This window comes from Balearica regulorum, chromosome 1, assembly GCF_011004875.1.
Source record: "Balearica regulorum gibbericeps isolate bBalReg1 chromosome 1, bBalReg1.pri, whole genome shotgun sequence".
Classification (NCBI taxonomy): Eukaryota; Metazoa; Chordata; class Aves; order Gruiformes; family Gruidae; genus Balearica; species Balearica regulorum.
The window spans coordinates 63,907,775-63,935,215 of NC_046184.1; the positions used below are offsets into that span (position 1 = coordinate 63,907,775).

General features: G+C 46.5%; 2 protein-coding genes and 1 long non-coding RNA gene across 8 annotated transcripts in view; 1 reads left to right on the forward strand and 2 right to left on the reverse strand.

Annotated features, from left to right (window-relative positions):
• DENND2A (DENN domain containing 2A) overlaps nucleotides 1-14,087 on the reverse strand; it is a 61,016-nt gene extending 46,929 nt beyond the window's left edge. For 3 of the 4 annotated variants that reach the window (XR_012835867.1, XM_075755444.1, XM_075755433.1), the window contains exon 1: nucleotides 13,933-14,087. The gene's annotated coding sequence lies outside the window, so the exon portion shown is untranslated. Of the gene's footprint in view, nucleotides 1-9,129; nucleotides 9,353-13,932 lie in introns of those variants that run through there. The other variant, XM_075755439.1, reaches the window with a different exon arrangement.
• Nucleotides 14,088-15,881: 1,794 nt separating this feature from the next.
• On the forward strand, nucleotides 15,882-27,186 carry ADCK2 (aarF domain containing kinase 2). The gene is made up of 8 exons (XM_010301291.2): nucleotides 15,882-16,836; nucleotides 17,549-17,695; nucleotides 19,229-19,357; nucleotides 20,014-20,109; nucleotides 22,136-22,387; nucleotides 23,841-23,969; nucleotides 24,599-24,652; nucleotides 25,872-27,186. Exons 1-8 carry the CDS (start codon nucleotides 15,922-15,924, stop codon nucleotides 26,013-26,015), a joined length of 1,866 nt encoding a protein of 621 aa, XP_010299593.2. The 5' UTR covers nucleotides 15,882-15,921; the 3' UTR covers nucleotides 26,016-27,186.
• Nucleotides 17,212-25,876, reverse strand: LOC142602130 (uncharacterized). Of its 3 annotated transcripts, none has more exons than XR_012835859.1 (4): nucleotides 25,659-25,876; nucleotides 22,058-22,821; nucleotides 21,133-21,297; nucleotides 17,212-17,295 (listed from the first exon to the last, which is right to left on the reverse strand). It is a non-coding gene; the product is annotated as an uncharacterized LOC142602130 (long non-coding RNA). The 3 variants fall into 3 exon arrangements; XR_012835853.1 differs by lacking the exon at nucleotides 17,212-17,295 and adding an exon at nucleotides 19,318-20,484; XR_012835842.1 differs by lacking the exon at nucleotides 17,212-17,295 and having other exon boundaries at nucleotides 19,318-21,297.
• Nucleotides 27,187-27,441: the final 255 nt, after the last annotated feature.

Consider the following 27,441-nt stretch of genomic DNA (forward strand, 5'->3'; position numbering starts at 1 on the left):
AAGGGTATTTGACATCCCTCCAGTCTCCTTCAGGCAACCACACCCTCGGCTGGAAACACAGCATTTCCAGGGTTAGTGGTGGGATGTTACATGACCATGTCAAACAAAATAGCAATGCTCTTTTTCTAATTCACAGCTCACAAGCACAGATTAAGTCCTGCATGTATGGAAAGTAAATACTGTTATTCTTTGTGGTGGCAAGTACAGTTTGTATTACTGTTCAGAGACATGATGAGTCTTCACTCCTGCAAGTAGGTTAACAAATATTAAAAAAATTCACATGGGAAGGAAGAGAAAGATTCAGTATTTCCCAATTTGGCTGCTAAAATGAAGTCTAATTACAATGTTTAATGGAATGACATGTTTCAAGCTAAGCATTCTGCAAGGAAGTCATGAACAAAAGATTAAAAAAAATACAATTCCAGATGGAGAAACCAAGACCCTGGGAAGCACTGGCAGGAGTAGAGGACAGCTCTTCTGTGACGGTTTTTGGCAATACTAGATCACCTCCTTGTGTTTCAGATCTTGCATTAGTGCATGTGCACACACAGGGGGGTTGCTCAGCCCCATTCAAAGCGGGATAATATTTACTTATGCTTTGCAGCCTAATAAATGAAAATTCAGTTACTTTACATCAAGGCTGAAGAAGACATTAGTGGTGAATCCTGTGTTACTGAAGCAAACACGAGCTTGCTGATGACATCAGTGGAGCCGGCGTTTCATATCTGTTTTCTTTGGCTTTGAAATTACCCACATACGAGATGACTGTAGTCAATATGGAATAAAACAAAAGAAATATGGACCAGATTTACACGAGCAGACATTTGCCAGCAGAACCATCTACCAGCCACACAAAGAGGGAGGATTCCTAGGAGATGCAGTGGAACTGACTTCAGTCCCCAACAAAGACAAAAAACTACACTGGCAAATATGCATTTCTATCACCATAGCCAACTGGTGTAGATACTTTCCCTCCTCTGATAGGAACGCTGTGTTACAAATATACCAGTCCTACTACAACAGTAAACCACTTCTAGTGTAAAAATAATTGGAAAGAATTCAGGGTTGTTATTATTATGCTTATAAGAAACCCAAACATTTGACAGCATAGGAAACAAACTGCCACTAAAATATAGTGTTCAGCTCATGAACCACACTGGAATTCATTTTCGATGTGGTGAGATAACCTCTGCTACAGTACCACAGGCGGGACCCAAAGAGGTCCCTTCGAGGAGCAACTCTGCAAAGAATTTCCTGGCAGGAAGACAAATTGTCTCACATTCAGAAAGGAAATGAGAGCATTAAAATGAAGAACCTCAACTTCTTCCAAAATAAGTTATCATCAGGGAAGACAAACGGAGCCTCAACAAATCTCTCTTTGGTGGCCTTCACCCTGCAGGATGCTGACTCTTGCCCCTCCTGATGAGGATTTAGCACACAGCTTCCTGAAGGGTTCCATCACCACAACCTTGGGGCACCACCTGCAGAGCCCTGGTAGCTGTGTACTCCAGGAGACCTTCCTGTACCAGCTCCGAGTCCATGCCCTGCCGCTACAGTCTGTCTCTATTAAGCATCACCCTCCTGAAGCAGAAAGTCACTTGTAGATTGCTTTTTGGTGCTGGAGACCCCACTTCTCCCCCACCTTGCTCAACCTCCTTTTTCCTCCGACCCTTGCTCTTCCACATATCTTGGCCATCACAAATGCAGAATCTGTTTATTGCAGATCTTATTTCTTACCGAAATCTTTCAACCTCAGCGCAGCACACTGCCCCCTCATTCAACCTTTCTCAGCAGAGAGCAGGGCCAGGCAGCACGTGAGCTGCCAAAGATTCACCCATCACGAGGAGGAAACCCGCACAGCTCCAAAGAAGATAAACCTCTGCAAAGAGGGCTTGCGTTTATTTATTTTTCCAGGAGGAAAGCTGCTCCCTGTGGGTGTGTGCGTGCATGAGTGTGTTTGTCAGGACAATAGGAAAAAGGACACTGGAGCAGAGCTGCCAGGAAACAGTCGGCCATCTGCCCGCGTGGAGAGCAGTTTTTCCTTTTCTTTTGTACTAAGAGGAATGTAGCTACGAGCCGCCATCCGCCCGCGCTGGGAGGAAATCTGAGAGGCTCTGCTCTGCCAGGGAGAGGAAGCGTGGGGGAGGGAGCCAGCCCGGTCCATGTGGTTAAGCGGTCATTGCACTCACAGCCAATAAAAGTGGGAAAAAAACCCCTAACCAAAAATCCCAAATCCTAGGGAAAACAGCTCTTTCTCCTCCACCCTTTCACTCTCATGTGCCGTTCGATACTTTCTCCCTCCCAGGGTGATGCCGAGTGCAGGAACTGCCGAAGGGGCTTGGCAGAGCAGCGTGTCAGGAGGGTGATGGCCCGGGGAAACACAAGGGTTTCCCCCCACGCTGACACTGGCACCCCCAGACAAGAAAGCAAAACAAACAGTAAGTCAACTCACATGTTGTTCATCTGCCCGTGCCCTCCCAGTAACCAGGCATTTAGCAACCACAGCACAAAACAGCTTGAGGAAGGACCCTTTGCTCTTTGGCTCTCTGACCCAACAGACAAGGGTAGAGTGTAAGGAGTAAGTCTACTGCTTATAACCATCCACACATTCTCCTCCGTTTGCTTTGGTAGAGCTTCTGACTATAAAATAAAAGTATGTAATAGGAGGGAAAAACGATTTGATCTTCTGGTACTGTCAGACAAAAATGCAGGCAAGACACCACCATGGCTTGGTGGCACATTCTTCTGCCACCTTGCTGGCAGAAAAGTCCTGGGGAAATAAACAAATAAACAAAATCAAGAAGTTAGAGTTTTCAGAAGTGACTATACAACTTTGAAGTTTAAGACCCATTTTCAAAACCAACTGAGGATCAGATTTTTTTTTTTTTAAACAAACATTGTAAAAGCAGCTAACATTTTCAAAGAATTGTAAGCACGCATTACTTTTTCACTGGTTGCAACAGGAGATGTTGTCTAGGTATTGCTGGGAAAATTGAGAAAACATCTATCTGCACCTTATGCATCTACATACCTGCAAACTCTGGCACTTCCCACAGAGCTGGCAGAACTTGCTAATGTGGGAGATGTCCGAGATAACGGGTCACAGTCTGGAAAAGGTACTTCCAGAAGAACTGATTAATCCAGACATGGTCTAAAGAGCTTCCTCATGTCCTAGCAGCTCAGAAGACAGACTGACCCAGTGACGCTATGCACCTAAGTATGTCCAACTCAGATCTGGACTGCCACCCCATGCGTCCCAGTCCCTTTCAGAAATGAGACTCAAATTTCCACATTCTGTCATGACTTTTTAAACATTTTACTTCTCATAAAAACAAAACTTCCACAGTGTGTGACCTGAAGCCACTTCCTTGGATGCTTCTTTCTCCAGTGGATGACAGACAACAGGAACAAGTGGAAACAACATAGAGAGTTGATATAAAGAATTTTTTTTTTCACCATGAGGATAACACAGCTCTGGAAGAGCCCTGAAACACGTTGGAGCTTTTCAAAACCCAACGAGACAAAGCCCTGACCAACCCATTCTGAGCTCAAACCTGAATCTCTTTGAGCAGGAGGCTGGAGTAGATTCCTCCTGCAATCCCTTCCAATGTGGATTATCCTATGATAACCTGTCATTGATTATTGTAAACCAGAGAATTCACTCCTATTTTCTCTGTGGAAAACAAAACAAACCACAAAAAACTGCAGAAAAATTCCCTTTCAAAACACTATGGCTAGGTGCCTTTTCCTCCCCAAGAGTTTTGTCTTTCTCCAACTAACCAGCAAGCATGCAGTAAAAAATGGCAGCTAAAACAAGATACACAATTATGCTACCCCTAACATACTTTCACAGTCTTTTGTCCTAGTATTTCTATAGTGTCTAAAAAAACTTCAACTATTCAGTGGAAGCTATGAGGGAGGTTGTGAATCCAGCAGTAAGGCTGCCTTGGCAAATACTGATGAGTGCTGTAAATTCTCACTGTTAGAAAAAGAAAATATTTTCTTCCCAAATTCATTCCACTTTCAGAGACATCAGGGCACAATGTTTTGAAAAGCTTAAAGTTAGTTCATAACTAAATTTAAAAAAACCCCAAACAACCAAACCTCCCTCCCCAAAACAAAAAACTCTGAGAAATACTGAAAAGTGTTTATTTGGAAGATTTGGGGGTTTTCTTTGCTGAAGTATTTCTTTGGGTTTCTCATGGCAGAAAACCTAGAAACTCGAGAGATATCAAACAGACACGTATTGTTCATTACTCTCTTCCAAGGGATGTGCTAAAGGCAATGCATACTCCAGAGGATTTTAATATCCATTGTTTACTTTCTTTCACATACATCAAACTGTTGATTAATGGAGCAGAAGCAGAGCACCCATGTACCATTTCCTCCACTGATTCCTGCTTATCTCACAACCGAAGCAGATCTATTCTTACAGAAGCTTCCAATCTAGAGAATGTGCATCCAAGTTTTGTATTCCAGGGTAACCACAAGGGCATACTCCACCCAAGATGTTTGAATGTTGTCCTGGACTGGGCCCCGATACTGTTTACTGTGCACAGGAAAAGCTCATTACTACAAAGCAGCCAGCAGTGCATGCACTTCACAAGGGCACATTTTACAGGACCCAGAACAAAATATCAAAGTAGGAGTCTTCTGGAGTCAAACCCTTTGCAGAAGCCCCTGTCCCCTGAACGATTCAATAAACATTATCCCCTTTCATCTTAAACGCTCATAAACATCTCGTTCCAGTCCATCACAAGGCAAAATCCTAGCTCTACTGAAGCTATTGATTTGACTCCAGTGATTTTGATGCAGCTTGCATTTCACTCACCCAAGTGTCCACATTCACCTCATTTCTGCTCCTCACAACACAGGTCCACAGAAACCCAAGCAGAGCCCCCTCAGTTCAAGTCCATAAAGTCTTTCCTCAGGGGACAAGTCTTACAGGTTTTCAGGTGGTGTTAAAGAATACAAAGCTTTCCCGCAGGGTGAGTGATGAGGTCTCCCCCAGTAGATGACCAGCACTAGGAGACATGTGACCTTCCCAGTACAACACCCTGATGATATGCAGGTCCCTCAGTGAAGTTCCCATCTCCCCCGCCCCAAAAATATCATTACACACTCAGCTCTAAAGGTCTGGCTCAGGAAAAGAGCCTGTCCATAAATGTTTTTGTCCCTGCAGAAGATGGGTGATTTTAACAAATGTATGTGTTCCCTGGCTTAGATCCCTTATAAACAGACCAGTTCGATATTCCTCATCAGAACCACCTTCTTTATGCAAAGGTAGAAGCTGCACCGTGTTGCTTCAAGTACCCATGGCTGAACATAGTGGATCTTTTGATAATGTCCAGATTTGCTTTACTGAAAAGAGAATGTCTACAGACATTAGTGGCAAACTAAACCTAAACTTGATCTTTTAGGGGAAATTCCCCAAACGTGTTCTTCAATTAGAGTTAGGTTCTTTACTGTGAAATGACATTACCAACCAAAATTTAGCTAGATTGGGTATGTATGAGTTAAACCTTCCCTTCAAAGGGAGACACAACACTCTGTTTACGCTTCCCCTCCCTCCCACCATAATTTTTTTGGAAGGGAAAAAAGGAGGGAAAGGAAGACACAGGGCCAGCCTGCCACCTTTCTCCAAATAGTTATTTATATAATTTTTTTATTCAACCACAAAACTAAAAAGAAATACCACAAAATTTCTTCCAAAGCACCAAAAAGCCCCAAACCTCACTTCCAGGTCATTGCTGAGCCAAAGTTAATGGAGCAACAACAGTTGACGCCACCTTGTTTTTCTGGTGATCTCATCCACATACATCTCATCATGCTTCATCAGTGTATCACCAAGTTATGCTGACTCTGTGAAGCAGTTGCTTAGGAAAAGTTGCATTATACAATCTCCTGCTTAATTCCGCATTCAAGGATTTCATGGCAAGTCATACCAAAATCTCCTCTGTTGCAAAATTTGTTCACAAGCTTAATAAAAAAAGAAGAAAGTTACACGTGCAACAGAGACAGTGAGACAGCTGAATTTTTTATTTCCTCAGGAAAAAAGAATGGGTTGGTGATTACTTGTTTCCAGGCCTTTTTTAAAGTTTCTTTTCACTTAAAAATAGAAAGAAAGAAAAATCAATGTAATCCAAGGTCAGGCTTGATTTTTTAAAAAGCAAATCTTCACCAGGAGCCTAAAGTAAAAATAAAATACTAACATTACTACTACTAAAACTTGAATGGAAAGCTGCCTTGAGTGTGAATGAGCAGAGGGACTGGGATCAGCATATGTGATTAGTTTGGTTTGATGTATTTATTCCTGCAGCAATTGGTGGTCAGAGTTGAAGTCCTTCACTGCGCTGACAGGGCAAGTCCTCTGTTTCTGATAACGCTTCCAGATTCCTTTGGATCAGGAAAATAATTTTACCCCATGCAAGCAAACATTAAGCAAGTGGAACGTGAAGCAATATATTATATGTCAGAATAAGTTAGAGGAAAACAATCCACAACCTCATCAAATTCTGATGTTTTATGAAATTTGTGCCTTTTAGAGATGATCCTATTTTTCCTTGAAACACGCCCAAATGTCTCTTTCTCTGACTAGTGAAGGAATTCAGGAATTTAACAGGGCAAACCTTGGTTCCCCGCTGAATTCGTGTATGCTAAATCATCCTACAAGGAAGGTTTCCTACTGTGCAAACAAGAGGATTGCAACGAGGCAAGCTTTAGCACAGACTAAGTGGCAATAGCCATCAGTGACCTTCACCAGCACACGTACAGGACTGTTGTACGTGAGGGGTGACACCATGGCAAAACTTTAACTTGGAGTCACTCGTAGTCATCTTGGGGGACAGAGACAGAAATCTGATGCAAAAACCAGTTACCACGTGTTAGTTTCCCAGGAGGAAACGTCTCGGGCCTCTCTCTGAGTTTGACAAAGCTGAAAAATGGCAGCCAGCTAGAACAGGGCTTCTTATATCATCTGGAAAAAGCTCAATACCTTACACATCTCTCTTCAGTAAGCTTGCAGAATTCGACTACAGATTGCTGCACATCCTGCCTAGCACGTCAAGGCAGGGAAAAACAGATTCTCAATTACAGCCTGACCCCAGGCTCCCTGAATTCATGATGAGCTCCCATGGACTTCAGTAGACTGTGAAGGATGTCTCAGGGTCTATTTTTGGCCAGATGTTGATTTCTGAAGTGCTACATGTGCTGGAGAAGATGCCCTTCTCGATTTTAGTAAGAGGCATTTATTTCCCTTTGCTACTACGTCACTCTGAGCCCTGGATAACCCAAGACTTGACTCTTACCTAAAAGAAAATGTGAAGTTTATATTTACAGCATGCTTTGCAGCTGAAACACATTGTATTTTTGTATGTGGAAAACATATCCATCTTCTGGGGGGCTTAACGTTTTTAAAGAAAAAAGCTCCAATAGTCTGAAAAGTCTCTGGGAGCTCTTTCCTTTTTAATTTAGCAAGGTGATGCTTGGCTGACACTGGCAAGCGAACTCATATTTATGAAGTGCCCTCATGGTGCCCTGTGAAATTTGCCATTTCCCTCCATGACAGTCAGCACTATCTATCACGAGAACATAATCCCCTGGGACAGGAGACCCGAGCCCTTCACTGCTCTCCTCTGCAGATGTGCGCACGTTCCCCAGCTCTGTAAGTCACGGCCGGCTTTTGGCAACGAACTTCAGCAGCTGCACATCTGCAGAGGGGAAAAGCTTTCAGCAAAAAATACAGAGGGGATCTCATCCTCCTCCCCCCTCCCACCGCCTGCAAAGCAAGCTCAGCATTTGTTTCTCTCCAGATGACACCCTGATGGGTTGATTTAATCATTCACATATGCATGCCTATTCACAATGCTAGCAAAATACCAGGGCTGTGACAGCATCTCACCTGAACTGCTCACAGTAACAGGGCTTGTCAGCAAGCACTTGGCAAGAAGTCTCGCAGGATATTAAGAGGAAAGCAATGTTCAAGGACATCACTAATATAAAATGATTCTACAGAATACAGCTGGGTGTGTGAGAGATCATTTGTGCTGAGGAAAACACCTAAGCAGGTGTTTAATTTTAAGCCTATGCTCAAAGCCCCACTATCTTCAATTAGATTGCATGAAGTCTAGTCCAAACTTCCCTGAGCAGGAATTATGTACCGCACGGGGAGCCAAAGTGCTCTGCTGGGTGGACTTAAGCACACGCTTAGACCTACACGTCTGCTTAAACGATCTGCCAAACTGGGGGCGCTGTACAGAATATTTAAGCATAGCAGGATCACAGAAACACTTCACCACTTTTATTCCCAAAGGGAAATTTAATTAAAACACAGAGTACCCAGCCTTTTAAAATTTTTCTGGTTACAAAGAGCAATAAGTCCTTTTCCCCTGAAACAGTCTCTCTGGTGGATTGCCAGAGTCCCCAGTAAGTTTCTGGAAACACAACTTACATGCCTGAACTTGGTCAGGAGCCATCTGCTCTCAGGGATCTGCAGGATCAGGAGTTTCAGTGCCTGGCAGGGTCTCACCCAGAATTCTTTTGTCCAATTCCAAGTGAGGTGGCACCTTTCCCCACTCAAGCTGCCCCTAACTATCATCAGCTCTCGACATTTTAAGTGTCTGGGCCAGATTTTCAAACAAGCTCAGAGCCAAGCTTTTCTGATTGCTTCTCTGAGACCAGATTTTCTGCCAGGCAGAGTCTCCTGCACAGATATCTAACCAAGGCAAGACACCCCCAAGCAAGGTCGGTGCCCCATATGCTGAACTGTTCAGCAGATATGACTACTTACCGCAATGCCTAATAAGGAGCTGGGCATAGGAAAATACAGCTGCCAGCATCTACTTGCAGAACCTGTCTTTACACTAGTCTCAATCCAGATCAATAGCTCTCTGCTGTACATGTGCTCGAAGGAACAGGACCAATTAAACAAACCTTTATCAATATTAGCAATACTGTTTTACAGAGGAGACAAGACTTGCCACAGTTAAAAGATGCCACAGTTGAAAACAAAGTAATGCCCCTCCAACGGCTCACACAGCAGCATCTGCCTTATTAGTGGCGCAGCACCAGTAGCAACTCACAAACTCCACTTCAGGCATCACAAATAGAGCTGCACAACAGCTACCTTACCTGTCTAGCTTGCTTCCTTTTGCCTTTTACTCTGATCTGCCATCGCGCATCTCAAAATGATCCATGTCCCATACCCAGACTTGTAGATGAGACCTCGTCAGCGCTGCACGTGAAGCCAACTGCATGAAGAACCCAGGGGACGGCCAGGCCCATCTGTTAGAGGTTTTTCTCTGCGTGGGTTGGTGTTTTTATTTTAACTCACTCTGCTTCTGGGCCCCTCTCTGTCTCTCGCCCCTCCCATCTCCCTCTCTCTGCTCATGAGGACAGAGTTTCCATCCTGGCTCTGGGCCAGCACATGTATGGGCAAAGGCAGCGCTCAGGAAAAGCTCCCTTTCATTGTATAAACGCTGCCAGTTCCCATCCCAGGAGCACAGGGCCGAGCGAGAGCTTCGGCTGCAGCGCAGGGGACCTGACGACCAGCACCTCCTGCCTGGGCCAAGCATGGCAACCTGGCCGCAGGACAACCACCTCCTCTCCCGGCCCCAGCCCTGCTGCTCCTGAGGAGTGACCCAAGGCTTTGCCCCAGCCACCCATGAGCTGCTTGTCAGATGGCCGACACAGACATATCTCACATTCAGCAAAGGACCACATGTAACAGCACATAAAGATAACGGGTAATGTTCAAGCCAAATTCTCATTTGCACGAGCGATTAAAAAAGAAAACCAAAAGACGCCAAGCAAATCCCAGGGGTGGGATGATGACCTCGCCCAACACATACAAGAAAGCTTCAGAGATATACTAACTCCTAACAAGTTTAATTAGCAAAAACTGACCTTTAATCACCATTGCAACTACTGAATGTGGCCTGGTACTAACAGTATGCCAGCTGCAGCTGGTTTCCCTAGCCTGGGGAGAGGAAGAGGTACTGAACAAGGGTGAAGATTATACGAGCACTCACAGCATTCGTTCCAGCAGAACATTACTCTTTCAAGCTTCTATCTTTCCAGCTACAGTAGACTTCCCCTCAGCTTTACTGTGGGACAGTACTATTGGCAGAAAAGACAGAAATGTTATCAATGCATGTTACCTGCACCAAAGTAAGGAGTGCTACTGTTTCAAACTTCTTGTGAGGAAGATTTCTCCTGGGCCTCCTTTTGGGGTCTTTGTTGCACATATGTGGCACCCCACATTTGACCAGCAAAGATGTTCAGGCGACATATTTACCTCAGAGTAGTAAAACCCCAGGGGGTTTCCAGCATAGGATTATCCTGGCCATCACACCAGGATTATCACAAGAGCACAACTTCTGTTGGCAACTACCACAGTGGAGCCACATGATATGGTTCAGAGCTGCGCAGAGCAGTCTTGCCACAGAATCACAGAATGGTCTGGGTTGGAAGTGACCGTTAAAGGCCATCTAGTCCAACCTAGAATAATAAGCAGGGGCATCTTCAACTAGAGCAGGCTGCTCAGAGCTCTGTCTAACCTGACCTTGAATGCTTCCAGGGATGGGGCGTCACAAGGCTGACCACAGACACTGAGAATTAAAGTGATTCCATTTCTCTTCACTAAAACCTGGGCTGAAACCACCAACAAACAGCATGCATATTCACACATTTCGCCTCGTGCTTTCATTTCCAGTAGTTGGTAAAGCTACGCAGAGGTGAAAGCCGGAGAAAAATCCCATAAGCAAGGTAAGTTTGCTATTGTCCTTTCCATTGCACTTCAGAGCTACAATCAAGAAAACTCTGTCTCTTCTCCAGCCTTGTCTGGGTAAAACAGTGCTTACAGATCAGTACCCCTCAGATACAAGGTTATTTGAGCTGTATCCAGACAAAACTGGGCTCACTCATTTACTGTCAGAACTTGAATAAAACAAGGAATCTCTTTCTAGCTACATCCCACTCCCTTCTTCCCTGTGGAGAGCCTTCTCAGTCCTTAAGGAGCTGCTATCCAAGTTCATTAAAAGTCCTATTTCAGCATTTCCTTCAGAGTAGAGGCCTCTTCCAGCCAGCTCTTGGGATCCTGCCAACAGACATATCAGCCACTAGTACTTAAATCCTTCCACTAAAAAAATGCTTCCCTAAAGAGCTTATACCCCAGTTCTGGATGCCTAAGAGAGCTGATCATCAAAATTAACCAGCCTCAACAAGAGCTTAAGAGAGGTTCTTCTCCACTCTCATGGGCTTAATGGTGCACTACAGAGCCTTTTCTCCCCTTGGTCTGGCCTCCACTTAGAAAGGAGCAGCTTCAGCACAGTTCCAGTCAGGAAATAGATGTCAGGTGCTACAAAGGGAAGACAGAACCAGCTGCTTTGGATGATGCATTCACAGGAATCAAAAAAAAACCACAGCACTTATCAGGCACTTCTGAAATACCCAGCATCTCTCCATGTTTAACAGTCTGGCTCTGTTGCGTGAAGATCTCATTGGCAAATTTCTTAAACTTTGGACTAGGATTGCATTTGCCTCTGTGCCCCCAGAACGCTTAGCAAATCCGAGGTTTTCATTCCCGTCCATATGAATTAGTTATTATGGATGATATTCAGAATAACTCAGTGGAAAAACTCCTACTGAATTAAGATCACCTCTGAAAACCACAGCCTTGCAGCTTACGTGGTCTTTATTTATCATCTTCTTGTCAAAATGAAGATTTCTATCATGTAAACATACCAGGCATGGGAGAACGACAAGCATATTATAAGCGCTTGACAAAGGATCTAAATGCCCTTCTTGTTTTTGGAGAACAGAGACTATCACGTAGTTGTCTCCGCAGACAAAATGTCCTAAAAGATTTCTCAAGGCAGTGAGCTGGGGACACTACCGAAAGCAGCACTTTGGGACGCTCCACATACACTTCTGGTCTACAAGGAGGATCATGCTTGGGGATCTGAGCTGATGAACAGGAACCAACCTCTGCATGGACTGTCAGAACAGGGATGTGCTGAAGGCCAACCCAGGCTTCAGCACACAACCTTCTCACCCACAGGCAGAGGTCCCATGTGAGCCATGAATCTTTAGCCTGCTTTTTACATCCCGGGTTGCTCCAGCGCCCTTTGTTTTTAGTGCTTTCTCTTCCGTTTCTCAAAGAGACACTGTATTACCCTGGGAAATCCTGTGGCTTTCCTCTCATTTCCATACTTAAGCGTTTTCAGTTGTTTCCAAGTCTGTCCCCACATGGTAGATATTCATTCTCACATGCTGAAACACTGTTTGGATCATTTTAAAAAACCCAACCACACAAAAAAAAACCCCAAAAAAACAACCACCAAACCCCACAAACACTACCCCAATTGCCACAATTCAGAATACAACACAAGAGTCGAGGAAAAGCATGCCTTTCCTCTGGCAGGATGCCGTAACAACTCCCTTTTTGGTGGTTCAGAAACAGAGCCAGTACACTTTATTGGACTTCACTACCACACACCAAGAATGAGTGGCCAGTAATGTGGCAGCCAACATAGAAAACAACTTTTTAATTCACCAGCAACACCAGCAGCTCCCCTCCCAGTAGCAAATGAAAACCCTGTGGAAATCCCTCAGCTCTTCTCTTTATCCTCCCAGCTGAGCTCTGTGCCACAGACACTCCTTTCCAAAAGCAACAACCCTGCTTAAATGGCAAGAGCAAAAGTGGCCAGGAATACTTCAGGGTCAGGAAGAGCTCCCATACAACTTGCTGACCTGTCCAGGAAACAAACTGCGCTCTTGTAAAGAGCAGGATTAGCCCTTACTACCTGCTCCTGTGAGGCTCCAGTGCAGCCCCAAGCAGCTAGAAAGCCTCAATCCCCCTAGACCATCCCTTTTCCAGCACTGAGCATCAAGAGCCAGGCTTCTTGGAGACTCCTAAAACCAAACCCTCTGAAAGCATCCCAAATGCACCTTGCACAGTTTACCCTCTACTTTGCATTTGACACCCAGGGACCAAGGCGTCAGACAGCTGTAATTCTTCCTTGTTCCCTTCCCAGCTGCTGTTTCCCCCGACTCTGTGCCTAATCCATTAGCAGCCATCATCCCTGGGTACCACAACAGGAAGGCAAGTTGGTGTTTCTCGCCTCGGGACAGGTGAATACTCTCGTGGATCCCAAGCAGGCGTCAGAAATGCCACCCTGTTAAGCTATGGGTTGCAGACGTTTCCTCCTGCCGAGGGCAAAGCAGGAGAAAAGCAGGCTATCCCGAGCATAAAGAGAGAAAAGCTAAGACCACAGATTCAGGGCTTTGCTGAAACTGAGGGGAACCCTGCAGTTTGCTCTGATAGGGCCTGGGCTCCCCCCAAAGAATTTGCTCAGCGTTCCCTTGTCTTTTTTGTTGCGGGAGACCGAGGCAGAGCTGAGTCCACCCGCGGGCCTCACGCTGGGTGGCTGGGCTGCCCCCATTCCTTTGCCCCGTCGCTCCCGAACCACTTGGCTCGGCTGTTTAGCAGCGGGGCCGTCGCCCTCCCCGCGTCCCTTCGGCTCCTCTCCCACCCGCCCGCGGCCGAGAGCCGCTCTGGCAGCCGACCCGGCCCACCCGCACCCGGCGGGGACAGAGGGAGCAGCAGCGCTCCCCGTCCCGGCAGGAAAGCGGCGAGGGCGAGCGGCGGTACCTTCAGCGGCCGGGAGGGTGGGTGAGGGTTCGGCTCACACCCCTCGGTTTCCGTCTCTAAAGGCATTAACGGAGGAAGAGAAAAACAATTTAGGGTCTAAAGGGAAAAAAAAAAATTAGCGAGTTTTCGGAGCGGCATCAATCCCCCGCGCCCCGACCGCCACCATGGGAGACGAGCAGTCTGCAGGCGGCGGGGGCTGCCTCCCGGCCCCTCTGCCCGCTCTCCTCCGGTAACCCCGGCCACTGCCCCGGCCCCGCCACGGGCGACTCCGCGCCCCCTACCTTCCTCGGCGGCAGCGGGGGGCCGTGCTCCGGCATGGCGGCGGCGGCGGCGCCCGGCGCCGGGCTGGCGGCGTGCGGACGCGCGGCTGGGGGCTCCCCGCCCGCCGCGCCATGCAGCGCCGCGCCGCTGCCGCCGCCCCCCGCCGGCACCAGCCCCGGCCCCGGCCCCGGCCGCCCTCCGGCGGGAGCACCGCCCCGCCCCGCCCCGCCGCTATGGCAACCGCGCCCGCCCCTCCGCTCCGGGAAATACCGCGTCCTGCGCTGGCTGCTAGTCGGGACGGGCACCCCGGGCCGTGGGACGCTCGACAAGGCTGGGGAGGGGTGCACGGAGGTGGGGGACTGTGGCAAGGTCAGAAATTAAAACAAGAGATGAGATGTGCAAGGCGCCTTTCGGGTTGCAAACAAAATATCCGAGGGAAAGTAGATAAAGTCTCTTCTTGCTACCAAACCAGCACCAGTTACTCCGGCAGCTTCTCGTTGCTGAAGGAACCTGTCACAACATCTGATCAGCTCACAGACACTTCACGAGAAACCGCTGGCCAGGAAAGCCTCCAGCCTGCAAAACAATTTCCATCGGCAGAGATGTTCACCTGCGCAGGGCCGTAATCCAGCGCCCTGTTGGCACAGAATTTTACTTGGTCAGACCTGAGCTATCCGTTAAAGCGAGAGAGGCATCTGGAGTGGAAAGTGGAGTAATTCTTCCTGCAGGTTTTTGGTGCCCAGGCTATGTTAAAAATATTAGAAAGGAGATTTTTTTTTCCGCCTCCAAGTAGAAATACACAGTAACATACACCCAAAGTTGGGAACCAACTGAACTCCCAGTGTGAAAGGTCACAGCTCCCAGCCCAAAGCCTCCCTGTGCCAGAGAGTAGCTTTGCTGAACAGCAGTGATGGCAACATGAGTTGCAACCTCACCTTTGGGGTGGCAACGTTACATCCACAAAAGCTCCCAAAAGGGAGAGATGGATGATGTCATCATCAGCTGCATCCTTGGCAGCGTGTTTGTGAGTTTCGATTTATGAAAGGCACGTACGTGTCTTTTGCAAAGGAAATGAGCAATCCTCTGTAGCCGTGTCATTACAAACAAGGTGGATGTGTTGCCAGCTGACTCGGGAATAAGCAGGAGATCCAGCACTGCCATCAGCAGCCCCTCTGTGGAGTGGAAAGCCCAATTTGCAGAGCAAGCCTGGAAGATGAAACAACTTCAACTCTACTGAGATACTGTCATCACCTCAGCAGGCTTTTCCTTTTCATTTTCTTTTGCTAGTAGTGATGCGCCATTATGTGCCCTCAGATACTCCCATTACCCAAGCACTGATTGTTTCACTAATACCCTTGCTAAGGAAATCACTAATAATCGCAACATGGCATCAGGCTACCACTAGAAAGGCTCAGCTTTTGCTTAAAAATAAAAAAGGCCATCGCCAATTTCTCTTGAAATGGAAAAAAAAAAAAAAAAGACAGGCAGCTGCCACCTTCCAGTGGCTGAAGTACCCCCCGCATGTTAGCCCCCTTGTTTCACCTGTAGCTTGATCCACCGCACCAGTCCAAACCAAGGCGGGCTCAGAACCCAGATGGAAAGGGCCTACCTCAACTGTCAAAATGGATGGAGAAATGAAGGACACCGGCCTAAGCACGGGCCCCTTCCCTCTTGTCACGGGGCACCCGCAGGGATGCATCTGCATCCCTGCGGGTGCCCCGTGACAAGAGGGAAGGGGCTTCCTCTCCTCCTGCGGTGTAGCCCAGGCCTGAGGGGACGCCCCTGCTCAGCAGGCTACAGCTCAGGCAAGCTCTCCCCCTCACACGGCTCCGGTGCTACCTGTGAGGCGGGAAGAACCACCTAACGTTCTTCCGAGGCTCTTTCCTGTCCCTTTAAGGGGCGTGCCGCTACCGCCCGCCGGCGCTGATTGGCTGGCGCTGGCCGCGCTCCTTTCCCCCCCCTCACCCCCGGGGAGGCCGTGAGCGGCCGTTAACGGCGGCAGAAGGACGATGGTGGCGGGCGGTGCTGTGCGGCTGCTGCCGTTCCCGCGTCCCTTCCCTCTCCTTGGGCGGGCTGCCGGGACGAGGGGGTCGCTGTCTGGTTGGGCGACCGCGGGGCGCGGCGGGCTGCGTGCCGGGCGCTTGGTCGCGGTGGCCTTGGCGGTGCCCGCTGGGGCCGGCTGGAAGGAGAGGCCGGGACAGCGGGGGCCGGTGTGGGTAGGGGAGCGCGGTCCAGAGCGGTCGCCCCGGGGGCTGCTGCGACGCTTTGGTCTGGTGCTCCGGTTGGGTCTGCGGGCTTGCGGGTTGTTGCTGCGTTTCGGCCCCCTGCTGCTGCTTTACCCGCTGAGCCGCTTGTGGCCCGGCCTGGGCGCCCTGTGGCTGCGGCTGCTGCGGAGGGCGGCCGAGGCTGCCGGCCCCACCTGCGTCAAGCTGGGCCAGTGGGCCAGTACCCGGAGGGACCTCTTCTCTGAGGCCTTCTGTGATGAGTTTTCCAAGCTGCACGTTGAGGTGAGCCCACACCCGTGGGGCCACACTGATGAGCTCCTAAGGAAGGCCTTTGGTGAGGACTGGACGGGCATCCTCAAGTTCCAGAGCCGGGAACCTGTTGGCTCAGGCTGTGTCGCCCAGGTGTATAAAGCCTATGCTGACCTCACTGCTATCTCCGGCTCCCAAGCCAAGGAGCTAGCACGATGCTCAGAGTTAAGATCCACTTTTGAAGCGTGGGAAGTGTCAGGCTTTAGAGGTTTCCTCAGGTGGCTGAGGAGGAGGAAGAGCGAGGATAAGAGGAGCAGGGAGGAGCTGAGCCCAGCAGACTGCTTCCAAGGAAGTCCTGTGAGTGGGATGCCCCTTATGGAGCAGATGGCCAAACCACTCCTGAATGCAAATCCTTCATCAGCCAGACATCTCACACCTGTAGCCATTAAAGTAAGTCATGCATCTGACTGGTAGATGTGTGAAAATGGAGTGTGCTGGACAAGGCCAATTAGATTTTAATTCCAAGGGACACGTGTAGGCTGGCAAGGTAGAGTGAGAGAAGGGATGCTTGTCTCGGTGTCTTTTCTCAGTGCTTTGGTTCCAGCCAGCTGCAATCCAGGCTTGCGGTGGCCCCAGCTCTTCCCAGCCCAGAAAGCTTGAGTACGCACACCACCTATGGCACCATTTGACGTGGCATGTGGATACCAGAAAGGCCTGCAAGGGCCCAGTTTATATGAAAAGAATAAATATTAAGCTTGGTTTCACCTTCCATAAAATGAACCCCTTTTACTGCTCACATAAAGGAATCTGGAACAGATAAGTTCTCTCCAGCAAAATTTATTTAAAGAAATCTTATATCCAGGATGTTCCAAAAACTGGTCAGTACTGCATGGCATGGAGAGGGTGGGACTGCAAAAGCAATAGAAAATGGCATTGGGTGAGACTGTAGTCTCCAGCACAGGTATATTCCATTGACAATTATAAAATGTTTCTTTACAACTTAATCCATGGCAAAATGTGAATTATTCTGAGGACTAGCTGTGGAAGCCTTGTTAGCTCCCAGTCTTGCAGGCTGAGTTCTGTCTATTTGGAATGTATCACTTGAGCTGATTGAAATGGAGTGTTTGGGGAGTTGATCTTGCCACCATTCATTCTTGTGCAGGTCCTGCACCCTGGGCTAGTTCACCAAGTCCAGATGGATTTGTTCCTCATGAAGATGGGTAGCCACATCATTGGACTTATCCCTGGATTCAAGTGGCTTAGTTTGACAGAGATCGTGGAGGAGTTTGAGAAGCTTATGATTCAGCAGGTGCGTGCCATGCCATGGTCTCCACATACTGAAACAAAACTGCCCTTTGTCTTGCTAGTGGCTGGCTCTAACTCTGTTCATACCGCTACTTCTGAAAGGGCTAGAGGAAGGCTTGCTTGTCAGTTATGTTCTTTCTTCTCATCAGTCATGTAATGTTACTGTAGGAAAGCTTACATGCTCACAGAGTAAAAAAGCAAAGCAATGAAAAAAATTTAACAATCTTTATTAGATATTTTAAATCTCTTTTAAAGACTTTGAGTATGTTTTCTAGTGAACAGCCTGAACAGCTCAATAACCATAGTCACAGTCCTTTTTGCAGCATTGTGAAAGATGAACACTGGTGAGAGGCCTCTCCTTAGGCAAATAATCTCTCCAAACAAGTGCTCAGATGCATTTTTTTCTCTTTAATTCTAGATATATGTTTGTAGTCTGTACTTACTGGTCATGTTTGTTAGCACTGAGGTATATATATTGGCATAACTAATGTACTTTTACATGAGTTAACAGTACATTCTATATTGTGTCATTATCAGACTCAGTATTGGCAAAGTTAAGCTTTGCAAACAGATCCGAAAACATGTTCTGACTTGCTAATGTCTTATAAAGACACAGTACTGAAAGGTCCTTACTACCAAACATACAAAGATTTTACTACAGGCTTAATTAGGCTTACATTTCTATTAAAATGAACCATTATCTGCTAATTTCATTTTTGTGTCTAGATTGCAGAGTGTGAAGTCTGTTACAAGCTTTTGAAAGCCTTAATTCTTTTCTACTATTGCAAAAAATCTACATGGCAAATCCGTGTTGTAAACTGTTGACTGTATTCAGATGTGACTTGATGTCATTAGTACCAGTTTGGCAGAGCTTTTGGTGGGTACTCCAAAGACTGAGGATTAGGAGAGCATTTGATAGGCGTGTTGTAATTTCCTTTAATTTCTCTTTGAACGAACAATAAGTATTCCTGGGATATTTCCCATTGCCAGATGAGGGAGGTGAGGCAAAGTTATCCTGCCTCCTTGAGCAGCATTAGTGGGCAGGAGAGATGCCCTTGCATCAAGGCACTGGATCACTGAAGAGCTGGGGCCAGGACTTTGCGTAGTGGATTATTTTGTATGTGTTACATTAAATTTCTTCCTGCTATGGCTGCCTATCTGTAAAGTGAGGTTAGGGCTGCAGTTCTATCCTGCCTGCCTAGCTTGCTATTTGGACAGTAAGCTTTGGTTCAGGATCTGTCTTACCCTTCAAAATAATGCAGTCCTGGTCTTTTTTGAGAGACAGTGCCTATACTAAGAGTCACCTGTGTTTTGAAGGTGCTGGGTTGTGAGCCGTCTGTTACCCAGTCTGTTACTCTACTCTTCCATCAGGAAAGCTATAAGCGTGTAAGAAGCATCACTCTATTTTGGTTTCATTCTGGCTTTCTAACTATTTTGTTGGTATTGCACCATACAGTCATATCTTCATATGGGATCCTGAAGATCTAGTTCTAATTGCATCTAATTTCCAACCCGCTTTTTCTTTATCTCCCTTGAGATTGACTTACGCTACGAAGCCAGAAATCTGGAGCGCTTCCGACAAAATTTTCTAGATGTCGATTTTGTAAAGTTTCCAAGTCCCCTTCGGCCTTTGGTAACGACTGATGTTCTAGTGGAAACATTTGAGGTAAGAATTGTGGGGTCTGGGAGCGGTGGTAGCTGTGAGAAGGCCCTTAGGAGAACATGCCAAGGAGATGTTTTTTTGAGAAGGAGCTATCAGAGGCAGAAGGATGCTTTTCTCTTACTTGCTTAAAGAGATTGGTGTTCTTCCTCAGTGTCTCTTCCACTCTTTTTGTTTGTAAACAGTGCATCCCAGAAGACAGGTGGCAGACATCTCCATATAGAAGTGAACACTTGGCCTGAAACCAAGCAGATCAGCAGTGTCCAGCCACCATGTGCTTGCCTGTGCTTTGCAAACCAACACCACGCTCCAACTCTCCTCTGTGGTGGGTCAAAGCAAGGAGCTGAGCAATCTGATGCTTTCTGATGCTTGCCTCACTTCCCTTGTGGATGTTTGAGTCACAGACCAAAGCTACTCTCAGCCTTAGTTTTCATGCATGTGATCCTGGCAAGAATATTTCTGCCCCAGGCTGTATCACACCCTTTCCAAAGAACAAACCCTTGCTTCTCTCATGTTCTCCATCACAGCAGGTACATCCTCTACTGAGCAGGTCCTTTCTAGGGTATTCTTATCACCTTCCCTCAACTCTGGGCACCTAGGTAAAGGTGTGGTTGAAGGTGGGGCATAGAGTGTGTTTGACTCCAGCTCTGTCTTTATTTCAGGAGAGTGAGCCTATTTCGCACTACCTGCATGCAGAGATTGCCACAGAGCTGAGGCAGAGACTTGCAAAGATGGGCATGGACATGCTGCTAAAGATGGTAGGCACTTGGTAGAGGCTGGCAGTGAGGCTTGTTTTCCTGCAGAAGCTATTCAGTTGGGGTAATAAACCAATATGGCTAAAGAGAGAACCTGTTTCTTTCCCGCGTGTCCTACCCTTCTCCCCATGGACTCAAGGATACAGCTGTGGCTTTGGGAGCCAGCCTGTGGATGCCAGGTATCTTGTGGTACCCCAGGACTTGGGCTGCTAGGGCACTGAGCAGCTCCTGAACTGGCAGAGGGAGGGTCTGTGCTTCCTGTGCAATGTAACACAAGGTCCAAGTAAAGCCTGGGCTACATGCACCACTACTGTAGACGCTGACACAGAGTCTCTTCCACTGCAGAAGGGCAATATGGTTGCACACGGTAGGGTCCTCCTGTGCAACTCGATCAGGGCATTGCTTGGGAAACCCACTAATTCATTTAATGAATATTCACATATTGCCCTAGTGCTATAAAGTGCAATGTAATTAGCAAATATCATGCTCTATGCAGGCACTATGAATGTGACTCACAGGGAACACAACCACCTAGTTTCTTCATTTATTGACCCCTCCTCCAAAACTGCCTTTTTAAAGGAAGAACTAAATATGGAGTAAAGAAAACAAACCTGGCCCGATTCGGCTTCTGGTGCTCTAGTTCTTTTGTGGTTGAAATAATCACAAATGCTCTGGAAAGGAGTGTTGAGAGGTGACACAATTGGCTCATGAGGAGCCATGAGAACTAGTGGGAAGAGTTGCAAAAGAACCTCACCGTTCTGAGTGCATGGGCACTAAGTGTCAGATGAAATTCAGCTGATAACTGCAACATCATACAAGGGCGATGGGGAGGGCTTGTAGTTGTGACTCTGTGTAGTGTGACAGACTCTGAAATAGCTTTTACCAGTCAGAAAATCAATGGTGGAACTATAATAGCTTTATGCTAATGTTGGATTCAGTGGTTAGGAGCAAAGCATACCCCCCAAATTTTAGGAGTAGAATTAAAGAGCAAAGAAACAACATTATGGCTGTAAGTAAAATAAATACCTGTTCATTGAATACTCTGTGCAGTTCTAGTCCCTCGCTGTCCAGGACCCTCCATTTCAAGGGCTGTAATAGAACTAGAAGAGGTGCAGAGGAAGGCAGCCAGGATTATTACTGGTGTGGAATGGCTTCCATACAGGAATGGTGAAATAATTTGGTTTCTTAACTCTGGAAAGCAGAGAAATGAGTAGCTGATGACAGAGATACGTGCAGTCATGAGTGCATGTGAGTGAATATGGATCTATTGTGTAGTAGGGTTTCTCAGAACAATGAAGAGGACATAAAATTATCAGAGGTCATTTTTTCAGGCAACACCTAAAAAAATCCCCTTTTTTCACACAGCTCTAATTATTTATGTGGCAATTGGACAAATTTGTAGGAGAAATCCATAAAATACAAAGATAGTCTCCTTGAGGCAGGAAGTCCTGCAGTCCCACAGGGTCAGGAGGGTTAGTGGGGAAATACTGTCTTGTGCTTGCCTTCTTGCTAGTGTTTTTTGCTACTAACCGCTAGCAGAGGCAGAAAAGTGCTACATACACTTGTTTCCTCTTGTTTTCTTTACTTTTCAATGCAGTTGTAACGTGGGTTGATGTCCCAGACTCGGCAAACTTAACTGTTCACCAAACCCCATGCTGCCAAATAGCAAATGGTCTATTCTTAGTGCATTATTCTTTGCCAAGGCATCCCGCTATGCCCCCAGTTTAGGGTTAGTGCTCATTGGCAATTACCATTCCTGCTGGGACTCCTGGCTGTCTTACCTGACCTCTAGCAAACACACAGGATTGCTTCACACAGTTTTGCTGACTCCCCTAGAGTGAGCAGCACCCATGCCGTTTCACCACAGCTGGTCTCCAGCAGAAGCCATTTGCTGTGTTGCTTCCTGAGGTGCTGCACATTAGTAATGACAGCAAACAGACCAGAAACAAACCTCAGCTATTTGCCTGGGAGTTTTGACATGGGCAGGTTTGGTTGGAATGAGCTGCTCTAAGACTTGCCTGTCTTCTAGGTCTTTGTTGACAACTTTGTCCATGCTGACCTGCACCCTGGGAACATCCTGGTTCAAGGCACGGCCCATGTCAGCACCAGCTGCAAGGAGCAGACAGCCATCGTGGACCTGTGTGACACGCTTGTGGTGGAAGTGCAGCCGCCTGTCAGGCGGCTCTGCCTGGTGCTGCTGGATGCGGGGATTGTGGCGGAGCTGCAGAGCGCTGACATGCAGAACTTCCGGGCAGTTTTCACGGCTGTGGTCCAGGGACAGGTGAGGCCTCTGTCATGGGGCTGGGGAAGGGAGACAGCTGGAGATTCTGATAGCCAAAGTGATAGTTTTCTCTCTATTTTCCCTTATGATCCTCCCTAAGAGGGGAGAGGAGACTTGCTAGCGTGGAAGCTGTACCAGACACAGGGATTAGATGTTCAGCTACAGCAAGGAGGCTGCCAGAGTCAAGCAATTTCAGTGGCCCAGGAAACAGAAGGTATTAAATGGGAAGCAGTAGCTGCCACTCCCTGGTTAGGAGTGCTTTGATGCAAGTTAGGACTGTCTGGGAGCCACTTGGGTTTGTTGCAGAATCTGCCAGGTTTTGCTAGAGAAGAGGAGGAAATGGATTAACATCTTGGTCTTCCACACAAGTTCTCTTCTGCACCCTTGCTGCTGGAAAGCCCATATGCCATCCAATTTTACTGTTGTGTCAGCATCTGTAGAGAAGAGGAAGCAAAACAGGTGGGGTGAGGGCATCTGGCCTCTGCTAGGCTCCTCTGTGTAAGGGGAACTACTTTGTCTTCGTTCCCACTTACTTAAAATACACTCTTTAGAGAATCCAGTGCTGATGTCTCCTGTTCATTCTGAGAACAAGCATCTTTGCTCATACTTGCATGTTGCTGTTTCTCAGCTGTGGGTGGGGTGGCTCACCAACATACCTCAAGAGGGACGCATTCTAACTTGGTCTGTTTAATCTGCTGAAGCATACTGAGGAGTCGGTGCTAAACCGTGTGTTCAGGCCCATCCTGCGCTGCCAGACGTACTTCTCAGCTACTAAGCAAAAACTGCAAACATTTGATTGCAAATCCTTCATGGGTCAGGCTGGGTGCAATTAATGATGTACAGGTGAAAAACTACACCAAGTCTCATTGCCAAACCTGGGCCCTCTGGCTCTGTATGTTGCTGTCAGACACGTCTTCTTAGAAGAGCTATAAAGCCCCTCACAAGTGAAGCTTGGATATGGCTCCCCACCTTTCTCACCAAGCATCTGCTGGTGTAGAATGAGCTTGCTCTTTTTCCACAGTTTGCAAATGGAAGGTTGGACTTAGCCCTTAAGGGAGGTTAATACATGTTCTTCTTTACACCATTATCTCCTCTGCTAAGAGGAAAGTGCCAATCCTGTGGGTTTTATTCCCCCCTCCCCGGAACTTCTGACTGAGAGATATCTTTGTTGTGTTCTACCCTACAAGGCATGCAAGAAAAATAAGCAAGGTTTTGCCATGTAGCAGCTAAGACTTTTGAACCAGTTCTGCTCTTTCTGCACCTGCTTCTGTAGATTTGTTGGGTCTCCATTGCTGGAATGGGAAAGCATGGCCCTGGGAGTTCTCCCTGCAGTCTGCAGGCAGTCCCCACCAGGGACCTGTGCAGCAGAGGCCTTCAGGGATGATAGGCCTCCCTGTAGGCCTGCTGGCACCAGTGATCAAATTCTGATTCTTCTTTTCCACTTGTTTCACAGGGGGAGAGAGTGGCAGAACTGATCCTTCATCACGCCCGTGCTAACCAGTGTCAGGATATCGAGCGATTCAAAGCCGAGATGGCGGAACTAGTCACCAAGGTCCGGGGGAACACCATTGCCCTAGGAAAGGCAAGTGCACAAACAATGTCCCACCCTCACTTACCTGTAATTCAGTGCAATTTGGCTTTTGGAATGATCCATGTGGAAGGGCCCGCTCTGATCTTATCAACACCACAAACCAGTACTGGGTGCTTCTAGTCTCTCAGGTGCAGCAAAAGTCCATAAAATCCTTTCTTTTTTCCTTCTTGTTAAAACCATGTGGTTTTGTTTGTGGGTTTTTGTATAGTGGGGTTTTTTTGCTTGTTAGAGATTTGAAAATAAAACCCTACATCTGCATTCCCCTGTGAGGAGCTGCTGAGCCTGATATTATAGCTTGCATCCTGTTAGCTAAGGCCAGCCTGCCCACTTCAGAGTGTGTAGTATGGTGGTATTGAGCAAATTGGTGCATGTGTACTGCTGTGAGGTCAGACATTCTCAGCCTTCCTGGGCTGGCAAGTAAGCAGAACAGTGGGTCACAGCTGAACTTAACCTGGGTGGGGGGGCGTCATACCATGATGTTGGCCGTTGTCAGCCCAATAATGTTGTCCCACCACCAGAACCAAATGCTAACAAACACTTAAAAGAATCCTGCCTGCCACTCATGCGGCTCAGTCTTGACCAGTTTTTTTGATCAGTTTTTAACTTCTTTTGTATTCCAGCTTCAGGTGGCAAATCTCCTCTCGAATGTCTTTAAACTATTGATGACCCATAAGGTGAGGTCCTGTCACTGTCTGCCTTCAGTAGCTGGCAGTTCATTTGGGGAGGGAGAACTACTCGGAACATGAAGGGCTGACAAGGAGGGGGACTGTGACTTCTGAAACAAACTACTAGGAGGGGGACTGCAGGACTAGGTGTTGCAGGCATAGTGTTTCTCCGTTCTTGGCATGCACCCTACCAAGACCAATTTCTGTTTTGTTGGGTTTTGTCTTAATACTGCATTTAATGGTTGATATTATTTACTAAAAGGAATATTGCTATAACCCATAGTTTTTTTCCTATCTTTTTCTGTAGTCCCTTAGAAGCAAAAAATGAAATCTAATGTATGTTCCACTTGTATATTATTGTATGCTTTCTTCCCTGGACCTCTTTCTTGACATGTGGTTAGGTAACAGCACTAGGCCACTTTACTGGTTTGTTAGAGGCCTCAACAGTGAGGAGTTGCTCACAGAACAGAGATTCCTTCTTATAACGCATAGTATTTTGGGACAAGTTTCCATGGTTGCAAACAGCTTTGGAAATCAACAGAGCTATGGTGGCCTGAACTACAGGAGATGGGAAGGTTGTCAGCCACAGGGCTGCCCAGCCTGCAAAGGGTCCCCTAAACATTCCTTAGTTAGAGATTTTTGTCATTAAGCCTCATTAAGCTTGTTTCTAATAACATGAAATGTAATTTAGGCCCTTACAAAGCAAGTCTTCCCAACTCCATGAATTCTTAATGCCCTGGTATGCCTGGCTGGGAACGGGGGAGTAGTTTGTTCACAAGCAGAGCAGAGGATCGTTTCCCCTCTGATGTGTGTGGGTCTTTTGTGGCTATCTGAAAGGTGAGCTCCCCCTTACACAAGTGGATGCGTCCAAGTACATTGGGTACTACTGCAGGTTATAACTACACTACCAGTGGTGACATTCCTAAGCTCCTGCTACTCCAGTATGAAAGAAAAAAAATAAATCCCCCTTCTTGGAACTGAAAAACAAACTCTTCATTTCCCTTAGGGGACTTACCCTGAAACTGTTGTCTTATTTTTGGGCCTGCTGCTGGATTTCAGTGTATTTTGAAACTCCAAGTGATGGAGTTGCAGTATAGTTTCAGCTGTGTGTATGCTCTCCCCAGCCTCTTTCCTTCCCTCTCAGCTTAGCCAGAGCTGGTACCTCTGTGGAATGGGCTCAGGAAAAGAAATGGTCCACTTGAGTTCATTCAGTCACTTGTGGTTCCAGGTGAAGCTTGAGAGCAATTTTGCTTCCATCATCTTTGCCATCATGGTTCTGGAAGGTCTTGGTCGTTCACTGGACCCTGAACTGGACATCCTAGAGGCAGCTAAACCGCTGCTCATCAAAACTGCAGCTTCTGTCCTCGAATAGACTCCTGTGGCTGCTGCCTTCTCACTGTGCAGGGTTACCTGTGCTGTCTGTGAGCTGACACAGAGAGAAGCTGAAGGTGAGAAGTCACACCTGTCTCTGGGAAATGCCATGCAGTGGTTATTCTCCACTAATGTTGCCTTCAGTCATTTCAGCCAAGCACCAGGCACGGGATGATTAGAAGGTCTGTTCCAGAAACCAGGAAGACTTTGCACAGTTGGAGAGTTCTGACTCATTACACAGTTTTACGAGCTAATGCACTCTGGTAGTTTTTAAAATGACATACGTAGTTTAGCTGCACAAGATCACTGCAACCTGATGAGAAAAGCAGTCTTACTTGTCTAAAGTCTTTTAAAAGATGTTCATTGATCAAGTCTGTTTTTAAATATATCAGGTTAAGTATTTAATTTACTGACTTATCTGTCACTGTGGTATGAGAAATTATGTTCTGTCACTACCTAAGCAACTAATTCAGGCTGAAAAAAGCTAATAAAGTTTCTTGTCTTTTGTACATTTAACTTCCACTTTTATTGTAGAAATTTATTGAGATCCTGCATGGAGTGGTCTGTTCTTAGTCATTTTGAATGATAAAAATGGACAAGTCAATCTGATTTTTCAGACTTCCATACTCTAGCACAATACTATAGGAGTTTGTATTATAAACAGCAAAAGAAAATATTTGCCTAGGCAGAAAAGCTAATTCCATAATAAAAACAACTTTTGGGTATATTTGTCTTTTTTTTTTTTACCTTTAAAAAAAAAAATCTTTTTTTTCTCTGTATGGTTCCTTCCTCCCACCCTCCCCCCCCTGCTCCCCGACTCAAAACCTTAACTAATACGCAAATGCTTGGGTTTTGTTTCCAGTAGTTCGCAAAACAAGGAATCCAAGTGTTTTCCTAGTGGATGGAAAATACATTGTGAATGTTTAAAATTAAATAAAGCCAGCAAAAGATCTAGATCATACATAGGTTTTACAGTCAAATATTTTAATAATATTATTAAAATTATTTTATGGCTGTATTTAAATAGTGAGAAACTTAGTCTGTGAATGACTGGAAATACTGTAATACTAAATCTATTCGCAGATATACTGTATGTGAAATTGCAGCAGCATGGGGTGGCTGCAGTGGTCTGTTTTCAGATGGTTAAGCAATAAAGAGAAAGTACATAAGCAGACAATCTGCTGTTTTATGGTGATTATAAAATAATGATTAATGATATATAAATGAAATCTGAAAAATAAATTGAGATTCTGCCTAATATATTTCATGTACTTTCCATTAATCATTACATGTTCCATTTCAAAATGCTTAAGGATGAAAGCGGCAGTAGAGTTTAGTATCTTTTGAGTTTTAGGCTTGTTTCTGTAAGTCTGGTTAGACTAGTAAACTCATAACTAGGTACACTATTGTCCTAACTAGCACATGAT